Raw genomic sequence first — 22045 nt, 5'->3', positions numbered from 1 at the left:
TTTATTTAGATGGAATACTTTTGTACATTTGACACCATTCCAAAGAAATTTACAAAAATACTTCAGCCCCTCTTGTTGTTGGTTGGTGGTGGGGGATGTCTTTAAATTAGGTTTGATTTGCTTGCACCTGAGGTCATCCTGGACAGCATTCTTGTCACCTCTCAAATAGAAATACATAAAAAAATAAGGGCTCTTATTAGGATTTCCCCTTAAATTCAACAGGTTAAAAGGAATTTTATGGCCGCTGGACAATCTGCAACTTTTCAAAAGTGTCTTGCTGTACCGCTAGGACAGTAAATGGAGACACTGTTTAACAAGCCTTTCCAAATAAAAGGGAAACAAAAGGGTGCACTATTGTATTTAATTTCCCTCATTGCACACTAAGAACTTAAAATAACCTCTCATATTTACATAATCACTCTGCTTAAAATACTGAAAATTGGATAAGCTTATCAATTTGAAATAGTTTTCACAGTAGCCAAGTAATTTGTGGTTACAATATGTTTCAACCTTCATAAAACTAAAGATATAAATTGCCCTTTCTGATAATGTCACCAATGTCGATATGTGTGCTCTCCTACCTTCATTTGGTTATTTGGAGACAGGAACCTTTAAAACATTAACTTATTTTCATTTAGCTTCAGGAAAATTCATATAAAATGTGTAGATATTGCACCTACCAACTGTTCTGACAGAAAATAACATAATCTTTACAAGATGATGAAGATACCAAACAAGGGAATGGTTAAACATTGATAGCAGAGTTTATGACAGAAGAACACAGAGTGCAGTTTTAATTGAAATCCATTATGATATCTCTCTAATATGAGGATTTGATATTTTATAATTCTCTTAACATGTCAGAAGTGTTGCTCAATACCCCTCTCCTCAAGCAACAAACAAAATTTTGCTTCGAGTTCTTGCACCAAATATGCAAACTACTGTTATTTCTATTTGTCCTATTAAATACATGGCTGAATTTTAAATAATTCTTTGAACTTGTGTCAATCTTGCTATAGAAAACTACAAGTGTGGGTGCTGGACACTATATATTTTGTATGTGTATCTGTTTGCTTATTCTTTCAATTCAAGGTAACAATTTTGCTTACTATGAGTTTTTACCCAGGGCAGTCTGGGCAGCTCTGTGCCACCAACCCAAAGCCCAACTAAGCTCCCTACTTGTTCTTTGACCTCCCCCTACATTTACTCAATTTTCTCATGATTATTATATTATGAATTTGAAGAGACAAAATATTTTGAAAAAAACATCATATTATATAGTCACAGGCCCAAAGAACCGTCTAACCCCCCTATCTATCTCTATGACATGGTTCATAGTAAACGTATGGCATTTAAAATGAACCACTATAAACTAATATGTCATGTAATAAATGAGTAAAAACTGTGGCCAGGTGATCAGATTGACCTTTCTACTAATAACATTATCAGGTCTGATCATCTTGTATCTGTCGGCCATCTTGTTTATTCCAGTAATTTATAAATATCAAAGTATTACAAACTTTTTTTTCTATTTTTCATATTCGTAGTTGATTTAAAATATAGTGTACATCGCAATTTCAAAAATTTTGGTTCATTAGCAGGGATGAATTCAAAGGGACAGATGCAGTAGTTAGGGGGTTGATTTGGGCCTTGAATACATGTAAATAGTCTTCAGAACTACTAAAACTGTATGAAAATCGCATAATTATTTCAAATAGACCTCGAAAAAGAAAATTAACTGGTTATTTATTTCATTCAGACGGTTTTCTTTTTTCTAAAAATTCGAGTATCTATAAGTTGAACCTATATAGTCTCTAACACCAAGACATCTTCCGTCGTAGACAAAGTGGGACAGGATAATTGAGCCTACTGTATACACATGACGTCATCAACCGATATTCAAAATAGAAAGTCTCTTAAAATGACGACAAAATAACATAGGTACTTATTGATACACTTTGATTTGAAGGCTCAAAATTTTACGGTGAGCTGTGAACATTATTAATGATTAATGAGAGACAATTCACGTTTCTGAGACCAAAGTACGATTTTCTCCTGGGAATGCTGCAACTGTCCCTTTAAGAATGACATGCACAAAAAAAAATCTTAGTTGTCCTGTATGTCTATATTATGATACTAAAATACTGTAGTGGATCCAGCCACTATCATCCAGTCCCCCTTTGCCATGTATACACACAGGCTGGAGATGTCTTGGTGCGAGAGACTAGTCTTGATCACTCTTTCAAAACAACTGATTCTATACTGCAACTGGGTATGTAAACTGACCATCAATATATCTAATAATGTTATTTGGAATATCAAAAATTAAATCTCCCACCAACCCAGTTGCAATTCCAGCAATTTTTCATATAAAAAAGACCAATGTTTCTTGAACTTGGTCTCAGATAATAGTTTTTGGTGTGTTTGGCTCTATCCTACATTTGATGATAGATATTTATCAATATTCTACCAGATAAAAGAACCAAACATCATCAATGGAGACTAAAGCTGATTTATAACCGGAAGCGCCAAATTCTCTGGAATGCCAACATGTTATCTAATACTATTGCCCTCAAGGATGCTCTAAATAAAGCTACCTGCCAAATTTCACTAAGTTTTGATTGAAACCATATCTAAACACAGAACACTCTTCTGTTAGACGGCAGTACCACTTTCATTCACTGATTAGTTCAATTAGCCAATCAAATGACCCGTTACATAATACGTAAAAGAGCATATGTTATCAAAGTCCAGAAATAAAGAGTTAGAATAGTGGATGTTATTAATAAAATGATTGGTTGAAACAGGTGTTTGAATGTTATCTTAGAGTATATATATAAAATACCTGTATACTGATACAGACGTCAAACTATTACTTCATATTGTAAATCTTGTAAGCAGAATCATGGGCTATTAGTTTCTTACTCAACGTCTGTGATATAGATTTTTCAAAAAGAAAATTTCCACTGAAGCGGACATCATCCATGAAAGTAGTAGTTATACTGACACAGACATCAAACTATTACTTCATATTGTACAATCTTATAAACAGAATCTAAGTAGGGTCAGTTGCTTCAACATTTTTCACATTTATGAACTTTGTGACAACTTTGACAATGTACAAATCTGTAAAATATCAAAAAAACACAAAATATAAAATCTAGATATCATCTTTGGAATCTTAACTGAGATATGAAATGGTTTAAAAACTACAAGGGTAATCAAAATGTTTATAACCAAGGCATTATTTAGTGAGCCAATTTTTATCAGATAATCATGAACGGTCATTTCTAAACCTTAGTCCCAAATTTGACACCAATCTGCCAAAACAGTTTGGGGATATCACATACCACAATGCTTCTATTCCTTCTAGCCCACAAAAGGATCTCCATGAAAGCAATCAAGGAGTAATGGTCAATGTGATCATTATCATAACAAATCTAGTATAGAGGGCAATTCAAATCGGTATTCAACTGCTCCAGTGACTGTGGACTGAAACTTTGTTTTGAAGTAGAAGCACAGCACCCAAATATACTGTGATATGCAATATCTTCAAATTATCAAATCTGGCCTCAAAGTATTTAGTAAGGACAGTTTTCAGGGGACATATCAGAAGACTATTTACATATTTTCAAGGCTCAAATCAACCCCCAAAAATGGCAACTGTACCTTTAAAAGTCTTTAAATAATTTCTCAAAATTACATGTAATAAACATGCAATACCAATTTAAACAAATTATAGCACATTCCAGGGTCAAAGTTTTCAGTCTGAAATGAATACTGAAATTCCAAAACTTTGAAGAATGCTTTCAGAATCCTACACTTATAACTCTGGAGGCACTATCTTTCTAACCTAATTCATATATTACGTAAAATGTTACCTGGTATATCTGAAATTTTACTCTTGGAATCAGCCATTGAAATACGGAGTAGATAAGAAAGACTCGACCAAACAAAAATAGCATCATTCATTAAAATGAATCTATTTTGGGCCAGTATTTTTTTTTATCCTCAGTCATAAAGGATGGTTTAATTCAATGGAACTATTTTGATATGGTCTTAATTTGGCATGTTGTTAAAAAATATAGATTTATGAGGTTACAAATTTGTTCTTTCATTCAAATAATCTATTTTTTTCACAACTGAACATGTTACTATACTGTAGGAGGTAATTTAAAAGGTGTCCATATCAAAGTGGTGGAAATATTTTTCTGTACCTGTTAACATGTCAACGGACAATTAGAAGCCCACAACGAATAACTGACACATAAAAGCCTAAAATAAATAACTTTAGAAGTCTACTATAAATAACTGACACATAAAAGCCTAAAATATAAAACTTTAGAAGTCTACTATAAATAACTGACACATAAAAGCCTAAAATAAATAGCTTTAGAAGTCTACTATAAATAACTGACACATAAAAGCCTAAAATAAATAACTTTAGAAGTCTACTATAAATAACTGACACATAAAAGCCTAAAATAAAAAACTTTAGAAGTCTACTATAAATAACTGACACATAAAAGCCTAAAATAAATAGCTTTAGAAGTCTACTATAAATAACTGACACATAAAAGCCTAAAATAAATAACTTTAGAAGTCTACTATAAATAACTGACACATCAAAGCATAAAATAAATAACTTTAGAAGTCTACTATAAATAACTGACACATAAAAGCCTAAAATAAAAAACTTTAGAAGTCTACTATAAATAACTGACACATAAAAGCCTAAAATAAATAACTTTAGAAGTCTACTATAAATAACTGACACATCAAAGCATAAAATAAATAACTTTAGAAGTCTACTATAAATAACTGACACATCAAAGCATAAAATAAAAAACTTTAGAAGTCTACTATAAATAACTGACACATCAAAGCATAAAATAAAAAACTTTAGAAGCCCACAACGAATAACTGACACATAAAAGCCTAAAATAAATAACTTTAGAAGTCTACTATAAATAAAAGACCATTGGAAGCCCACAATGAATTGCTGACATAGAGAAGCTCAGAAATAACTATTATTGAGAAGCTCACAACAAATAATTGACATTAAGAAGCCAGAGATGAATAACTGACACTTTGTTAATGAATAACTGACAATTACGTGTAGTCCCAATAAATAACTAACACAAAGTAGCCTAAAACGAATTAATGACATTTGGTAGCCTATAATGAATAACTTTTATTTAGAAGTCTGAAATGAATGACTGACATTTAAAAGCTCCAAATAAATAACTGACATTTAGAAGTCCACAATTAATAACTGACATTTAGAAGCCCACAATTAATAACTGACATTTAGAAGCCCACAGTGAATAACTGGAATATAAAAGCCAACAATGAGTAACTGACAACTGAATGACTGAAACTTAGAACCCCACATTTAATAACTGACATTTAGAATAGGACAACAATTATAATGAATACCTGACAATAAGAAGTCCATAATGAATATCTGACATCTGACAATTAATAAAAAAATATCTAAAAGTGAACAAATGATCCCAGACACTTGCAAATGAAAAACTAACATTTGGAAGTCCAATTCAATATTGGACATTTAGAAGCCCATTGTAACTGATATTTAGAAGCCCAAAATGAATATTTGACATTAAGAAGCCCACTGCCCATCGTAATTAATATTTATAAGCCCAAAATAAGTATCTGACATTAAGAAGCCCACCACCTATTGTAATTGATATTTAGAAGCACAAAATGAATATCCGACATTAAGAAGTCTGCCGCCTATTGTAATTGATATTTAGAAGCCCAAAATGAATATCTTGACATTAAGAAGGCCACCGCCTATTATTATTGATATTTAAAAGCCCAAAATGAATATCTTGACATTAAGAAGCCCACCGCCTATTGTAATTGATATTTAGAAGCACAAAATGAATATCTTGACATTAAGAAGCCCATTGTAATTGATATTTAGAAGCCCAAAATGAATATCTTGACATTAAGAAGCCCACCGCCTATTGTAATTGATATTTAGAAGCACAAAATAAATATCTGACATTAAAAAGCCCACTGCCCATTGTAACTTATATTTAGAAGCCCAAAATGAATATCTGACATCAAAAAGGCCACCCTCTATTGTAATTGATATTTAGAAGCACAAAATGAATATCTTGACATTTAGAAGCCCACCACCTATTGTAATTGATATTTAGAAGCACAAAATGAATATCTGACATTTAGAAGCCCATTGTAATTGATATCTAGAAGCCCAAAATGAATATCTGACATTTAGAAGCCCATTGTAATTGATATTTAGAAGCCCAAAATAAATATTTGACATTTATACCCTATTATAATTGATATCTAAAAGCCCAAAATGAATATCTGACATTTAGAAGCCCATTGCAATTGATATTTAGAAGCCCAAAATGAATATCTGACATTTAGAAGCCCATTGTAATTGATATCTAGAAGCCCAAAATGAATATCTGACATTTAGAAGCCCATTGTAATTGATATTTAGAAGCCCAAAATGAATATTTGACATTTAGAACCCAATTGTAATTGATATTTAGAAGCCCAAAATGAATATCTGACATTTAGAAGCCCATTGAAATTGATATTTAGAAGCCCAAAATGAATGTCTGACGTTTAGAAGCCCACCGCCTATTGTAATTAATATTTAGAAGCACAAAATGAATATCTGACATTTAGAACCCATTGTAAGTGATATTTAGAAGCCCAAAATGAATATCTGACATTTAGAAACCCACCGCCTATTGTAATTGATATTTAGAAGCACAAAATGAATATCTGACATTTAGAAGCCCATTGTAATTGATATTTAGAAGCCCAAAATGAATATCTGACATTAAGAAGCCCACAGGCCATCGTAATTAATATTTAGAAGCCTAAAATGAATATCTGACATTTAGGAATCCATCGAAACTGACATTTAGAAGGCCCCAATGAATAACTTACATTAAGGAGCCCACAAATGATTACATTTGCAAATGACCCTTCTCACCACAATAACTAAATGACAATAAACGACAGACACTTGGAAGCCAGTAGTAGAAGCAGCTCCATAGAACTTGAAACCTTTGTCAGAACATCAGTCAACAGAAATTCAGAACTTTAATTGTATAATCAGTTAAACACTTATAGTGTGGTAACTGTAACCAATCAATATCATTAGAAAGTGAATAACCATTCATATATCACCAGCCAACATGTACTTTTCCCAGAAAATATCAATTTCATCTACTTATATACCTTAAAGGGGCATTCTGTTTTTTTATGTAGGTGAAAAAAAATTTTGGCTCAAATTTGTGAAAACTATACACCAAAATCTAGAAAATGTGTCCCTTAACGTATCTGAAAGTTTTAAGAAAAAAATCGAGTACCTCAGGGTTTTAACGCCAAAAAATATTTTAAAAGTTTACGCAAGTTACAGAAGTCTGTTATGCTGTTTGGAAGCTGTAAGAAAACTACTGTACCACGACTGATTGTAGAGAAATATGCCTCCTACGTATTCTCAAGTCATAATTAAGCCAAATAACAAAACTAAGTCAAACTGCTTAATTAACTAGTTATTAGAAGTCTCCATTTTTAATTAATTCTTTTAAAACAAATCCAGTTTGATCAAGTAGATACATAGATGTATAGTATTTTCAGGTTTACCTTTTGACATTTTTGAAGAAGAAAATTTTTCATATTGCCCCTTTAAGACTAGACTTAACTGATGGTTAATCTGGTTAGCCTCAAACTAAATGTTGTTAATCAAATTGACTAGAGGTTTATTTTTCTAAATCATTATCCATATATATTGATTGACATGGTCAAAATTTTACATGTTATATTTCATTTTTACATTTCTTCTGTAAATAAACATCAATAATACAATCTACAAGCATTCCACACCAAATATTCTGATGAATTTACTGTACAAATAAAAAAATAAATGGCTTTTTTTGCCAAACACAATCGAATACATGTTACATGAATGGTAGAGATTTCATATGGTGTAGTCAAAAGTCTACAAAAGTCTGTGTTGAATTTATTCATTTGGTCCAGTTTGATATATGTCATCTTTGGAATCATTCTGGGATGTACATAAAAATTTTCTTCCACTACAGGGTTCCATTATAGATTGAAAAATTTGATTAGGAATTGATCACACCAAATTTAAATTTTGGCTGATCAAGTTAAATTTTTATTCAGATTTCATAAATTTTTAATATTCCAGTTGTAGACTTCGGATCGATATTGACAATAACATGAATTACATAAGGTTATACAGACCGCTGTATGTTTCAATGTTTGGCAGAAAATTCTCACAAAAATATAGTTTGATTCAATTTGAGGCCTCATAAATTTTAGTTTTGGTTAATCAAAGGAAATATTGATTCAAAACTGCTTAAATTAAACCCTGCTCCACTATACTGTATCTTGATCTTATCAAAAAATCAAGACATATCAAGAAATTAAGCAAATGTAGGCCATTGAGAATTCCAATGTAAAAAAGTAATTAGAAGAAATCCCAGCAGTATTACTACTGACGGTACTAATTTATCACTATAATGAATTGTTATACTCACATCTTTTAACGTTTTTAATGTTTCAACATATTCCTTTTCATTCCTATATAATTCTTCTACTATATGGTATCTTTTATCCTGTAAAATATTAATAATCAAATTAACTTCAAAACCTGTACATAATAGGGCACAAGACATAAGACAATAACATTGGCTGCTTATTAACTGTAAAAGATAGTGGACAACAGATTTATAAAGATAGGCCCATTTTGGCATACAGTTTGTAAAAAATATGTGAAAATGTTTCTATATGCTAGTATCAAGTTATACATTTAGATGAAACTCCTAGAGAACTGAAATGAAATTCAATGAATGGAGTTTTACATCCTACTTTTCTGCACCATCTGGGCTAATGAAGACGGGCAACGCCATGCAGGGTGCAATGAGGGAAATTTTGCCAGGCATTAGCCTGCTCTTTTTCGATTTCCAACTGTCGAGGGATCTTTAACATGCACAGCCTGTAGCACACGGGGCCTTGGTTTATTGTCCCATTTTTCCATGTGAGCCCCTCTCACCTGCATCACTGACAGGGGGAAACCGGGTTGAAAAATCCAAAGTTATTATCTCAACCTATGCCGGGAATGAACCCTGGACCTTCAGGTCAGCGAGCAAGCGTCTAACTCACTGAGCCACCGCGGCTCCCCCTAAAGAACTGAACATGCTACTGTATTTTCAATAGGGGAAATTAGGGGAGAAGGGATATCCTGTTTTGGTCAACTAGCAACATGGAAATTTGAACAATTTTTGTACAACATTTATATTGGCTACTATAACAGTATAATATTTTTTCCAAAAACACAGTTACAGTGAATATAACATGGATAAGTCAAATTCAAGTTTAATGTGCTTTCTTATTTCTGCTTAGGAGTGGACTATACACACACGCACTGAATAATAAAGAGAATCTAAACAGGACAGCAGCATGAGCCTACTATTTCTTGATTTTAAACAGTACAGTTTTTATATTGAACAGAATCTGGTGTAAATGGGGCTTATGTGTTAATGTGTATTATCCTAACCAAATAGACACTTTTTCCAGCTCTTCCAACTTTCATTTCTAATGAAAAAGTAGAGTTTAAAGGTTTAATCAAGCCATTTTGTTTCCATTTAATTTACTTCCAATTTATTTAATGATTTCCTAATAGCATTTCGTTAAGATTATAAAGTTTAAAATTGAATCTTGGAGAACATAAGAAAAAAAATATTGTCTAGAAAACTGACAGAAGACATCATAATAATTGAGTAAAGAAAATCAAATTCCCAATCTTCAACAACAAACAAAGTGAGAGCACAAGACTGAAAATATCAAACATTTGATCAATTGATTCTCTGTTTACAATTCAACACTCTGGCTAAGACAGTAATCTTTTATAAAGCTAATCTAAAACACAACCTTGTTCAGGGATGAAACCCGGTCCTAACAAACTAAGATTTGATTGGTTTAGATATATACATTGACCAATCAAAACAGGAGAATTTGATTCTGAATACATTTATGGATGATCTTCAACAACAGAATCAATCAATTTCTGAAAGTTTGAAAATGATTGGAATATCTAAAATTGATGTTTTTTTACCCTAAAATAAATAAGAGTCAAGGTGCAGTAAATAAACTAATATTTGTTTTAGTGTTGTTATGTGTGTTTTCAACTTGCAGTGTGATCTAACTTCTCCAATAAAGATTTATGAAAGTGTCAATTAAGATTTGGCAATGTCTACATTTAGTTGCTTAAATGAGACAAACATGCACAAAGTCATCTGCACCAAAATATTTAAAATTCCTATTTAAAATTTAATTATTATGTTACTATATATGTGATACAAAACACCAGAGTCGAAAATCTTATGATAAAATTCATTCATTAAATGTAATATTGTTCATTATAAATTGGAAATTTTACATTTCCATATGATATATCAAAAATTTCTGGTCAAGCTGCCCTTGTACATGAAATAAAGAGATATCTCAGTTGATTATAATAGACAGTCATATATTATCTGGACCGAGTCCTGACAGAGTACGGATCAGCAGAAAAAAAGGCAGTGTAAACAGGTTGAGAGGGCACGCACTGTGCTAGTTTAAAGTGGGCCAGGTCCTGCAAGAAGAGGTGGTCTCGGTCCGAACTGAGTATGGCACTGCAAAATATCAGTGCAGTTGGCCACTGGGCCGAGCGCACTCTCCCAAGGAGAAATGAGCATGTACAATAATGACCTTGACCCTATGTAATGTCGTAATAGAATACAGCGTGTTTACAATGGCTTGACCAACGAAAATATAAAATTTTATTTCTTTGTGTCTCCAAAACAAAATAAGAGATTTTTAAAGCGACAAAATTAATCACATCTTCAAAATCATCGCCTTGTTTATGGTTGGCGGCATTTAGAATGTCTGCGCTTTTTTTAGCCTCCACTTACTGGAGAGATGTATACTTGATAACTCACCATTCTGGCCCAGTAAAAACAGCGCAGTGTAGATGGTACCGACCAGCCATGCTGATTATGACTCACTTTAAGCAGGCCAATTTTTATGGCAGTGTATACGCAGCTTATGGCTTTGTAGTTAAGAAGCCTTAATGTAGCGCTAGTTACTGTTGCGGAGTGCCATTATTAACCGAAATTTTCCAATTCCTACTAAGGGAAGATCTGTGAACGTAATATAGCACACAGGCCTTAATGTCCTATTGACTACACTACGCTTTTAGCCTTTCTCAACTGCAACAAGGGGAAACTAAGTTGAAGACTATGAAGGTATTTTTTTTCAAACAATATTAAAAATTCATAAATTACAAAGTATACATACATATATATAAGCTATAGTTTCGCTAAAGCCAAGGCATATATTCATCTGTTACCAATATATACAATTTACAAATTTATAGTTATACAAAATCTTATTACAAATTTTAAGTTATAATGTTAAGCATTTCTATATATTTTACAATAATCTTAACCTCTCTCTCAAAATTATAAAGCTGGAAATTGAAGGAAGGGTGGTTTTAATATGAAGGGTTCATTTACATTGGGATCAAACCCAGATCTTTTGGTTATATGCATTTAATATAAAGACGTGGGTAGATTGACTGAGAATACAGGTAATTTATATACTCTAATGAAAGATACAGGAACATACTGATTGTTTACACTCAGGAAGCTGCACTTGACATTGTTTAATTTTCAAAACTTTCGAAACTCTCTCAGACTAATTCAGTATAATATTACAGATGGGTTGAAACTATATACATATTATAGTATATAATATAAAATATAAATAATAAAATGATTGAAAACATCTTCATATTAACCACACCTCTTGATTTGATTTAACCTACTTATTTTTAATTTTCAAAATTAAACCTGTAACTCTTTAAATTTCAAATTTCTAAGTAGGTTTTTGGCCATCATTTGAACCATATAAGGGTCACCTTTTACGAAAAATTTGTAATTCAATTCACCAACTGATTAAAAATCAATTCTTATGGAATAAGATGTGTCATCTAGTATTGATACCTGACCTGTTGATAAGATACATGTATTGTGGCAAGTCGTATTGCAATATATCGATTCATTAATATATTGTTCAAGCACTATTCCATATCATCCAATAAAAATACATTAAATATAAATAACTTGAAATCCATATAATTTAATGTGTTAATGGAAATTGAGAAAAAGGTACCTTATTGGGCTAAAAAAGACGACCATCATCATGCTGTGGGTCACAAGAAAATTTCATCAGAACAGCAGTGGAGCATCACTCTTTTCTAATGTGATTGGGGACTACTGAACACTTTTTGCACGTCAATCATTCTAGCTTCTAAACGGGGTTGTTTATTTTGACGGTCAAGATCAATGTCCAGTATTTCATGTACAGTAACCAATAGATGTATTCTAAAGCTGCATTGTCTGTTAAATCAAGGTTCCACTAAAATATTTTAGTAAATTGTCAAGGTATTATATATCTTCACATAAAAAGTCCTCTTAGAGGGCTTAACTCAGATAATTGTGTGGCAGGGTTCAATTTCGATTGATAAATGAATATTAGCAGTAAGATTAGATTCACAATCCTTAAAAATTTGGTACCAATTTAAAAAGTTTCAACCAGTAAACCTACAAATATACAATTTTATTTGATTCACAGATTGTCATGATAAATTTAATTTTGGCTAATCATAGAAAATATTGGATCACAAAAGAGATCATTTTGAATTGCAAACTGTCATGCGATACCACTTAAATTGAACACTATCATGCAGAAATCTAGTTCGCAAGAAAAAAACATGTTTAAACCAACAATCACAGTATTCAAATATTTTTAACATGACTAGCAGAAACAGTATAAATCTTTTACAGTAGATCAGCCTGTAGAAATTCCTGAAAATTTTCCCTTCAAGTCTGAATTTAGATCATTGTTTTTATTTGAATTACAAGATTTCTAATGAGTTATTTAAGTAACCTTAGATCTCAATACATCTCTTTAAAGTTAAAATGAGCCAGTTTAAAATCTAAACATAATCGTTTCTATCTACAGGTACCATTTCTACCTTCCAGTAGTCTGAAATTCAAGCTGCAGGAGTTATAAATAGCACAGTGATTTGGCAACCAATTTAGAGAGTTGTATAAGTCAAACTGACAGTTAGAAAAGTAGAAATAAGCAAACAGCATACTCCCACTACAGACTACTGTTTTAAAGATGGTGGAGTTAAAAAAAGACATAATATTTAAAATTGGTAAGCACAAAGGTGACTGCTGTGAGCATTAAATTTAAATAGGCCTACAGTTGGACATTTGAATAGTGTCCACATTTGAACTTCAAAAGGGAAAAGAATGTCCATAATATTACAACAAGAATATTTGCCTTCTTTACAAGCCTAAACAACTAACACTCTGAGAGTGTATTTCATTGGTCACATATATCCCCATATGGCCTTTAAAACTGTAAAATCCTGCGAAACCATTTTTAGATTGAATTCTTCTAATTAGTTCTTCCTATCATTGCAGGTAGTCTGAAAAACTGATTTTGATGACTAGTGGCAATGGAGAGGATTAAATACAAATGAACCCTTCAAGATCTGGAACCTGTCAATTATTTTGGCATCATTTCCTCCACCTCTCTCCCTCCCAAAAACACATGTATTCTTCACTTGAGAAGCAGCCTAGCACTAGATACCTTTGTCTTTCGAAAGAAAATTTGGATAATATGCTAGAATCTTAACACATTGCATTTTAAACTTAATAATTACCTTTTGCATCAACTCAAAATTGGCACATTTCTCTGTGACCCACTCTGAGGCAACTAGCCAACAAAAGCATCGGGGCATGCAGGGTATTTTTTTCTAAAGAGTTAATGAGCTTATATGATTTCAAAACTTTATTTAATAACATTGTCTATCTTTTGGATAGACAGAAACAATGAGTGAATGAGAAGAATCTTTAAAGTGAACATAAAGTTAGAAATGAAGTGAAACCTAGTTAAGATTAAGTAGGTACTTCACTTGTGTAATAATTTGCCACTAGAAAGAAAAATTCTCCTAGTTTTTACCATATTAATAATTGTGTGTCAATGATAAATGAGAACTACATCTAACAAGTTTAGAATAAATATAATATATACATGTTGGCACAGTTAACATAAATAATATTCATTTTGAAAACACAAAGCTAACAGCAACTGATAATGGTTTTTTGTTTTGTTGGTTTGGTTTAGAACTCTGGATACCAACCGGTGGTATTAGCACCCCAATAGTCAACAAATTACATCTATATTTTGAAACACTTTATATGCCAATTCCAGTTCTATAGACAGTCAATTTGATGTTGATATTAAAGGCTTATCACTGATTATAGTCTGTTTCTGGCTTTATGGATATCATTTTAAAGTGGTCAGCACGTTTCAAAATGTGTTAACGTCAAAAACCACTAACGTTTGTTGGTAATGCCTTCCTCTATGGCAGTGTAATAGCAAGTTGTGATTGTCTGTAGCTGTAGGGTTCCTTAAAGTGATTGTAAAGAGGTTTTCTAAAATTTTAATGTGTATAGAGGACAATGATAGCATCAATTTATACTTTTTCAGTTTTCAATCAGATGTCTCTTATTCCTGCAATTCCACTAAAACAAAGTGTTTGATGACGTCACTTATGGCGAAGAGCTTTAAGTAAAAAGGAAATTTTGTGATTACTGACATCGTCAAACATAAAATTTTAGTGAGTTGCAGGAACCACAGATGTTTGATTGAAAACTAGAAAAGTACAAATTGATGCTATCAGTGTCTTTGATACAAATATAAATTTTAGAAAACATCTTTACAATCCCTTTAATATTCCAACACAATTTGTAACATTTTTAATAAAATACAAAAGAACAGCAAAAAACTTTTTTTTCAAGTTTTAATAAAAAATGAACAGTCACTTCAGATCAAGAGTCAAACATGAAGCAGGAAACACTTTAAAAACTTGGTACAAATAAATCAATGAAAGAGAACTAGAGACAGAGAGTGAAATAAACAATTTAGGAGTAATTTATTGATCTAAATTAGTGAAATAGTAGTTAGATAGTTTAATAACACTACCCCTGGAGGTATTAGATACTGTCATGATTTCACAAATCTCACCACTAATCAATAATACATTCAGTTAATTCTAGTTCACTAGAAAATTTTCCTGGATCACTCTCAATTTTAGAATATTAATGACAGACAAACTTCTGAATACCAACTGAATAGAAAAACAAATTGTAGGTTGCCATCCTGTGTTGCAATAGTCAGAAAGATTGCTTTGGTTATATGAATGAAACATGACCTGTTCTGACTATCTCTTTAGCTTTGATCATCTTTGTCTTTATGCTGAAACAGACTACTATTCTAAAATTGAGATATTAATTGAGAGTAACTATTAATTATTGCCATTTACTTGTCTTGTTGATGCTTTTGTATTGTCCCCAGGTGTTTTTCTTTGAAACTCTGCTTCCCAAGATCAGATTGTTCTTAAAATCCTTTTCTACATGAATGAAGTAAACCAACCAACAGAATTCCAAGTATATGTGTCGTGTGTTTGCTCACTTCAACATTCTGATAACTCTTCAGCAGGCCGCTAAAGATAAAGTTAGTGCTGATTTACATAGTAAGATTATAAAATTCCTATAACCTTCCATCAAAAGATTGGTCTCCCAGCACATGGCTTTAGATAGAAAAGATTGGCCTTCAGAAGATGTTAGTACCATTGGGTTGAGACCATAGAAAATCAGTTCTGAGAATTACATGATTATTTGGCCAGAAACATAACAAGGTACTTATAAATAAACAAATTCTCAGAGTGGCCTTCCCACCGCTTACCAATCATTGGTTAGGTCATGAGGTCAGCTATTAATGACCTTTATAAACTAAGATGAAAAGAGATAAATTATGTGAATGGGGTATAGTATTTCTTATTATCCTCATTCTCCAGTGTTTTGTAAGTTTTGTTTCACCATCCCCTAGACAAGTAATCACAATAAACATCTTTCTACTTTACTATAAATCAGAAGCAATCTTGAAATGGCCTAAAATTCTGATTCAAATCTTTATCTTAAAGTATGACAGTCATGAAATTTCAATGCATGAAAAATGTTTTAAAAGATAGTGGACCACAGCCATATACGCCAACAACGGCATGCGGATGGTAAATATTCAAGATTTTGGGGCAAGGGCAATAACTCTGCTCCTAACGGCCGAAAATAGCTCAAATTTGAACTTGATCTTCGTTATATGAATATCTATACACATACAGAATTTCATTTGATTCCATCAAAAAATCTAGCGTTTACAAGCAAATGTTGACCGACGGACCGACAATATATGTCCACATAGAGAGATGTGGGGTATAAAAAACAATATTAAACATCTGGTGATTCTTTTAAAGCTTGATTGATTCAGTAAACCAAGTCATTTCCTGGATTTTTCATACTCTGGGTCTGAAGATTTGTTCCCCCCAAAATACATAAATGACCAAATTATAGTCAATACTTCTAATTAAAGCCAAAATTTGTATCAGAAAATTTTCCTGAAGAGTAAATTCTCTGTAAGGGATTCTCACTTAATAAGACAATAATAAAGCTTTAATGTTTTCATCCAGAGAACACATTATCAGATTACTTTTAGGCTTATAGAAAACAGCACCCAGACACTGAATAATAATACACAATACACATGCTTTTTCAAAGAAATGTTATTGCCTTAGGATCAATGCTTATTCGATTTTTTCAAGACCAGCAAAAAGGGCAATGTTAAATTCAATTATTTCAAATATCATAGGCCAAGTTATTCCCTTCAGGTATAGTGCTTTGATTGTGGAATGCAGTTTATTACAGAAAATTGTACTAATAGAAGATCTTACATAAAACTGGAGGCTAATTGGAAGATACCCCAATTTACTCTGCCATGTTGATTTGGGTCAGCAAAATTACCAATGTTGCAATCTAAACACTTGTTTTTAGATGTTTTGGCAATCCATCAAAATTCTGGCCGTTTCGTATTGATATCTTCAGTGTGTACTCTACAGCTTAAATCAAAAATCATAAACTCTTATCTATATTGCTGATTTCAGTTTTAGACAATTTAACTTGATATTGTGTGTTACTGAACAGACCTATATTGGTGTATATCTATATAAATTTAAAGTGGCATTTTATCTTGAAACAACAATGTAACATAGATATTTTTCAGGGTATGTTCACTTGAAATTACCATTGCAGGAAGAATAAACGGATTATTCAAAAACAGGAGTTATTTGCATTTGATTATACAGTGATACTGAAACACAAGCCAAATATAAGCTGATCTTCTGCGTTTAGATACACTTAAGTAGACGTAGGTAGGCATGATCGTCACAATGAGTTGCAGGAAAAAATGCCTAAAATCAGATAAAACAAAACCTCAAATCATGATTTACAAATGTTCTCCTTTCAAATTGTGCTAGAGTTACACAGTCTTCAGTGTCAGAAGAATGAAGGAAAATCAAATCATCTTCTTGATGAAGAATTGTGTCATCTTATCATTGTCAATCAGATCAGCTGTATGACTTTCTCTGGTTATCAACCTTCCTTGAGGCTAGTCAAAAAATATACTCTTGTTTCTGGTAATGAGGGCTTTTATAGTGCAGTCGGTAAGAGCATTAGATTCTTGACATATTTCGTTGTTTGCTTGGTTATGGCGTACAAATGGCGATTGTGTGAAAGTTTGGTCACTTGGCCGATTATTTACACCATTAATTCCATTCCCTGGCAAATTTGTTGTCTGCCTGTGTCCAGCATAATTTTGCTATATGTTCCCCCTCGTGATCATAATTGACATCTATATAGAGAATAAGCAAATATTTAGAAATATATATCTCTTCAAAGGGGCAGATGCCATTTCGAGGGGTTGATTCAGGTTCGAATATACGTAAAAAGCCTTAATAAGTACTAGAAATGTACAAAAATCGTAAAATGTCTGCAAAAATACCTCAAACTAGGAATTTAACGTCTATTTCTATATAGGTCTTTTCTATATATGATAGAGTAAGTTAAAAAGATGAGTTGTCATTTTAACATTAAAAAGTGGATAATTCTGGACATATTCTGAAGGCTTAAATTGCGAAGGCAAGCGGTGAACACTATTACTCATTAGCTTAGCCAAAAATTTCCTGTTTCTGAGACTAAGGTATGATTTGTAGAACGAATGGCGCAGCTGTCCCTTTAATAGTTGCAATAATATAGTTAACTGTGGTATAATGATTGATTATGTAGATAATACCTGGACTATTTCAAGATACAAAACAGTTTGAAAGAAATTGAGGATGTGGGTGGAATCAATTTCTGTAAAAAGTGAAGTTTGTTTAAGTGGTAGGTGTTACCTGGAATTCCATTCACCTGTTCAGTAAAAACTCTCTGGCCGCCAATTCAAACTTGTTCGCAATTTTACAATATGGTTCCATTGGATTTTGTCTTTAAAATACATACTTTCTTTCATGAAAAAATGTTTTAAGCTGCATTTTTCAGAGGATAAATTGTATTTTCAAAGACATAAACAAAGTCTTTGATATTTATTTCATATATAATGGACCTACATCAGAAACCAAAATATGTTGGAAGTGGCATATAACACTACAGACTTATTTGTTATTACAATAGAAGTTGATTCCGTCAAAGTTAATTAGTGTTGGTTTTCACAACCTAACCATTGCCATCTCACCAGGTAGGAAAGAAATATTTACCAAGGCAGCAGGCAGTAGAAAGATTTAGGTCATCTTCCAGTGTAACATTCCAATGTAAAAAACATGCCAACAGATTTTCTTTCTAGACATTTGTTTTTATCATTCTAGAAAGATTTACCTGAGGTTTGAATATAGCCTATGTATACGTGTATATATGATTGTTCACAAATACCTCATCTTCACAATGTCAAGCTATTAATTTCATTTTATACCTTGACTACGATAGTCGTCATTCGCGTGTCACAGAAGTGTGTAAATGTGGCGATTTCACTGGATTATATGTTAGCGAACACAACCAAGCCTCAACAGAAAGTCTGTAAGCAATAAATCATAATGTTTACAGTCTTTTTGTAGTGGGATCTATTTGACTGTATTCATTGGCATACAATCCTATCAAATCGCCACATTCCATGATACAAGAAAGGTAGCTGTTACAGTCAAGGTATATGACCAACTTGGTAATAGCATGGCATTGTGAAGATGCAAATACCTATAAATAATTTTTATGCCTTCTTAGATAATGATGTTTATAACAATGATTCATGGTTTTGCAAAAAAAATATGCAAATTCTTCAGTTATATGCTTATTCGAATTTCCAGGTGTCAAATCAAGTAAAGCTTTCAGTTTATGCACATCTGGCATCAGTTTCCCAGAAATATATACTGAAAATGAATTACTAAATTCAAGTACCAGTAGATTCTGAATAATTTGATGGATCCTTCACACAAAGTTTTCATATATGTAGTTACAGAATGAGTCATTCATTTTAGAACTAATACCATATTACATATATGTCATATTTTTGTTCCAAAAAGTGATATTCGTAAATAAATGATCATAGAAATGCTTTCTCGCGGAGGAAAGTTTCAGATTTACCTTTTCAAAGTTTGAAATATCTAGAATAAAGTTTAGTTGGTATTGCATTCCTTCAAAGTTAAGGACATTGCAGTTTTGTTAAGATGTTATTATATATGTTAATATATTATTATCATGCTTACCTTAACAAATCCTGGATCTCTTTCAGGAGAAACAGATGATAATATTCTGTCCCTCCACACTGAAGGCATACTAGTAGCACCTCCAGAATCACCAAGTGGTGTAAAATCAGGCACTAACATGTTCCCTTTATTTCCATCCTCAGTAGTAATACTATGTTTTCTAAATACATCCGATTTATCCTTACTGCTAGATCCAAATTTCAGACGTTCACGTTGTAACACACTGGCTGAACTAGCACTACGTAATATAGGTTTCCGTGGAGTAGGAACACTGAGTAAATTGTCAGAAGGTTCTGGAACATTAGTAGGAGATTGGCACTTTGGGGAAGGAGGTGCAGAAGAAAAAACGGATGACCTCCCTTGGTTTGGAGGACTTAACGTATCACGTGAACGTCTTTTTCTACGTGTTCCAGATTTTTCATCTTCGTCTGATGTCCGTTCATTTGCACTTTCTTCTCCGATTATCAAATATTCTGATTTCAGCTCCTCTTCAGATCCATGGTAGTCCTCATCTAAACTATCCATACGATCCTCCTTAGATAACAGTGGAGCACTTTGAGATACACTGGATTCAGTCACAATTGGAAAATCACCCATGTGAACAATCTTATTGCGTCCTGGATCACTTTTGGATTTAGGCTTCACAGATTTCCCATTTTTCCGATCTTGTTTATCAGGATCACCTCCCTCTGCTGTGGAACCTTCAAAAGGGATTGATTCAACTTCATCACCATCACAAGGGGAAAGATGGCTATCAGCAAGAGAGGTCTGACTGTGTTTGCCCTCATCATCACTATCCCCTGAAGAGGATTTCAGAGCTGCAAACCCATTACTATCCATAGAACCTTCTTCCTGAGATGAGGTTTTTCTTACTGGTTGATGTGTTATAAATCGTACAGGAGAGACTTTTTGAGCATTGGGACTATCACGTCTAGGCTGGCGCAATCCTTCATGACCTTTTCCCTCATCATATTTACCACTACCATATAAAGTTTGCACACGATTTAAAGTCTTTAATGTGGTTATGCCTGTTCTGCGTTTCGAACAAGGTGCAGAAGCTGCTAATTTTAGAAATGGTGAATTTCGACCAATTGGATGATAAGTAAATGAACTAACAACTGGACTTGGATGTTCATCACTTACAATACCTTCATCTTCTGCTATAATCTTGGGAGTTTCATGTCCTGTCTGATTAGTTGGTTGATTATCTGTATCATTACCACTTTGAGTGTGTTCATCAGACTCTTCAATAATATCATAGGAGTCATCATCAACACTTCCTGCAGTTCCTTGTGAAATTTTCCTAGCAGCACCTACAGGTTCTCTTTCTGGTGCTGGAGAATCGCATGATTTTGATTCTGAATCTGTAGACCTTGTCATTTCATCCACATCATCTCCAGGTAATGAATTCTTTTCCACCTCCATCATGTGAGCTTTGACCTCCTCTGACACAGCAGCAGGGTTTTCCATCAGTGCCTTGTCATCAGGTCCATATTTACGTAACTTATTTGTTAACAGCTTCAGACTTCTACTTCTATTTCTGTTAATTCTGGGCTGTTCTTCACCCACAGTAACAGGTGAACCAGTTCTTGGTGTTGATGATGGTGTAGTGTCGGTTGATTGTGATTTCTGAGCAATTTGTGATCTGAGAGTCACTGGACGACTGTATGTTTTTACAAAATCTACCTTATTCAAATTAAGAATATCTTGCATAATAGCTTGTATTTGGCCATGACCTGGATCTGTCTTGTGTCGAGGACTAGTGGACCTTTTGTTGGTGGCAAATACTGGCAGTTTTGGTCTGGTGACCTTTGGAGAAAATGATCCAGACTTTGGTATGACTAGCTTTGGATGTTCCTCTTCAGCTGGTTTTGCCTCCATAGCAGTGAAAAGGGATAGGTATGACGTTGGGTAATGAAGATGAAAAATAACCAAACGATAAACACATTAATATCACAATTAGAGAATCACACAAAATCTTTGCACATTTAACATCTTCATTGTTTTAATGTATCTAATCAAATCCAGGAGTACACAAAAGGGTTGTGTGTCACCCACCACAGTAGATGATCTTCACACCATTATTATACATCTGCAAAATATGAACAAAGTAAAGAATAAACATAAAATATGAAAGAAGAAACGAATAAACAAACAATATGTTCATAACTTGCCAACTTAGTCACAGAATGAGGTTTTTCAGAAAAATATCTTTTGTGATATTAAAAGATTTTGAAATTTCACCAC

The 22045-nt window shown here is 32.8% G+C and overlaps 1 protein-coding gene across 1 annotated transcript; it reads right to left on the bottom strand.

The window, feature by feature from the left end:
• Positions 1 to 17395: 17395 nt before the first annotated feature.
• On the bottom strand, positions 17396 to 21679 carry LOTGIDRAFT_170814 (hypothetical protein; the record flags this gene model as incomplete). Its single annotated transcript, XM_009046659.1, has 2 exons — positions 17396 to 17458; positions 19799 to 21679. The coding sequence occupies 2 exons, from the start codon at positions 21677 to 21679 to the stop codon at positions 17396 to 17398; spliced, it is 1944 nt and encodes a 647-aa protein (XP_009044907.1).
• Between the last annotated feature and the right edge of the window lie 366 nt (positions 21680 to 22045).

The sequence above is a fragment of the Lottia gigantea genome (assembly GCF_000327385.1).
Source record: "Lottia gigantea unplaced genomic scaffold LOTGIsca_104, whole genome shotgun sequence".
Lineage (NCBI taxonomy): Eukaryota > Metazoa > Mollusca > Gastropoda > Lottiidae > Lottia > Lottia gigantea.
This window is presented reverse-complemented; position numbering and strand designations above follow the sequence as displayed.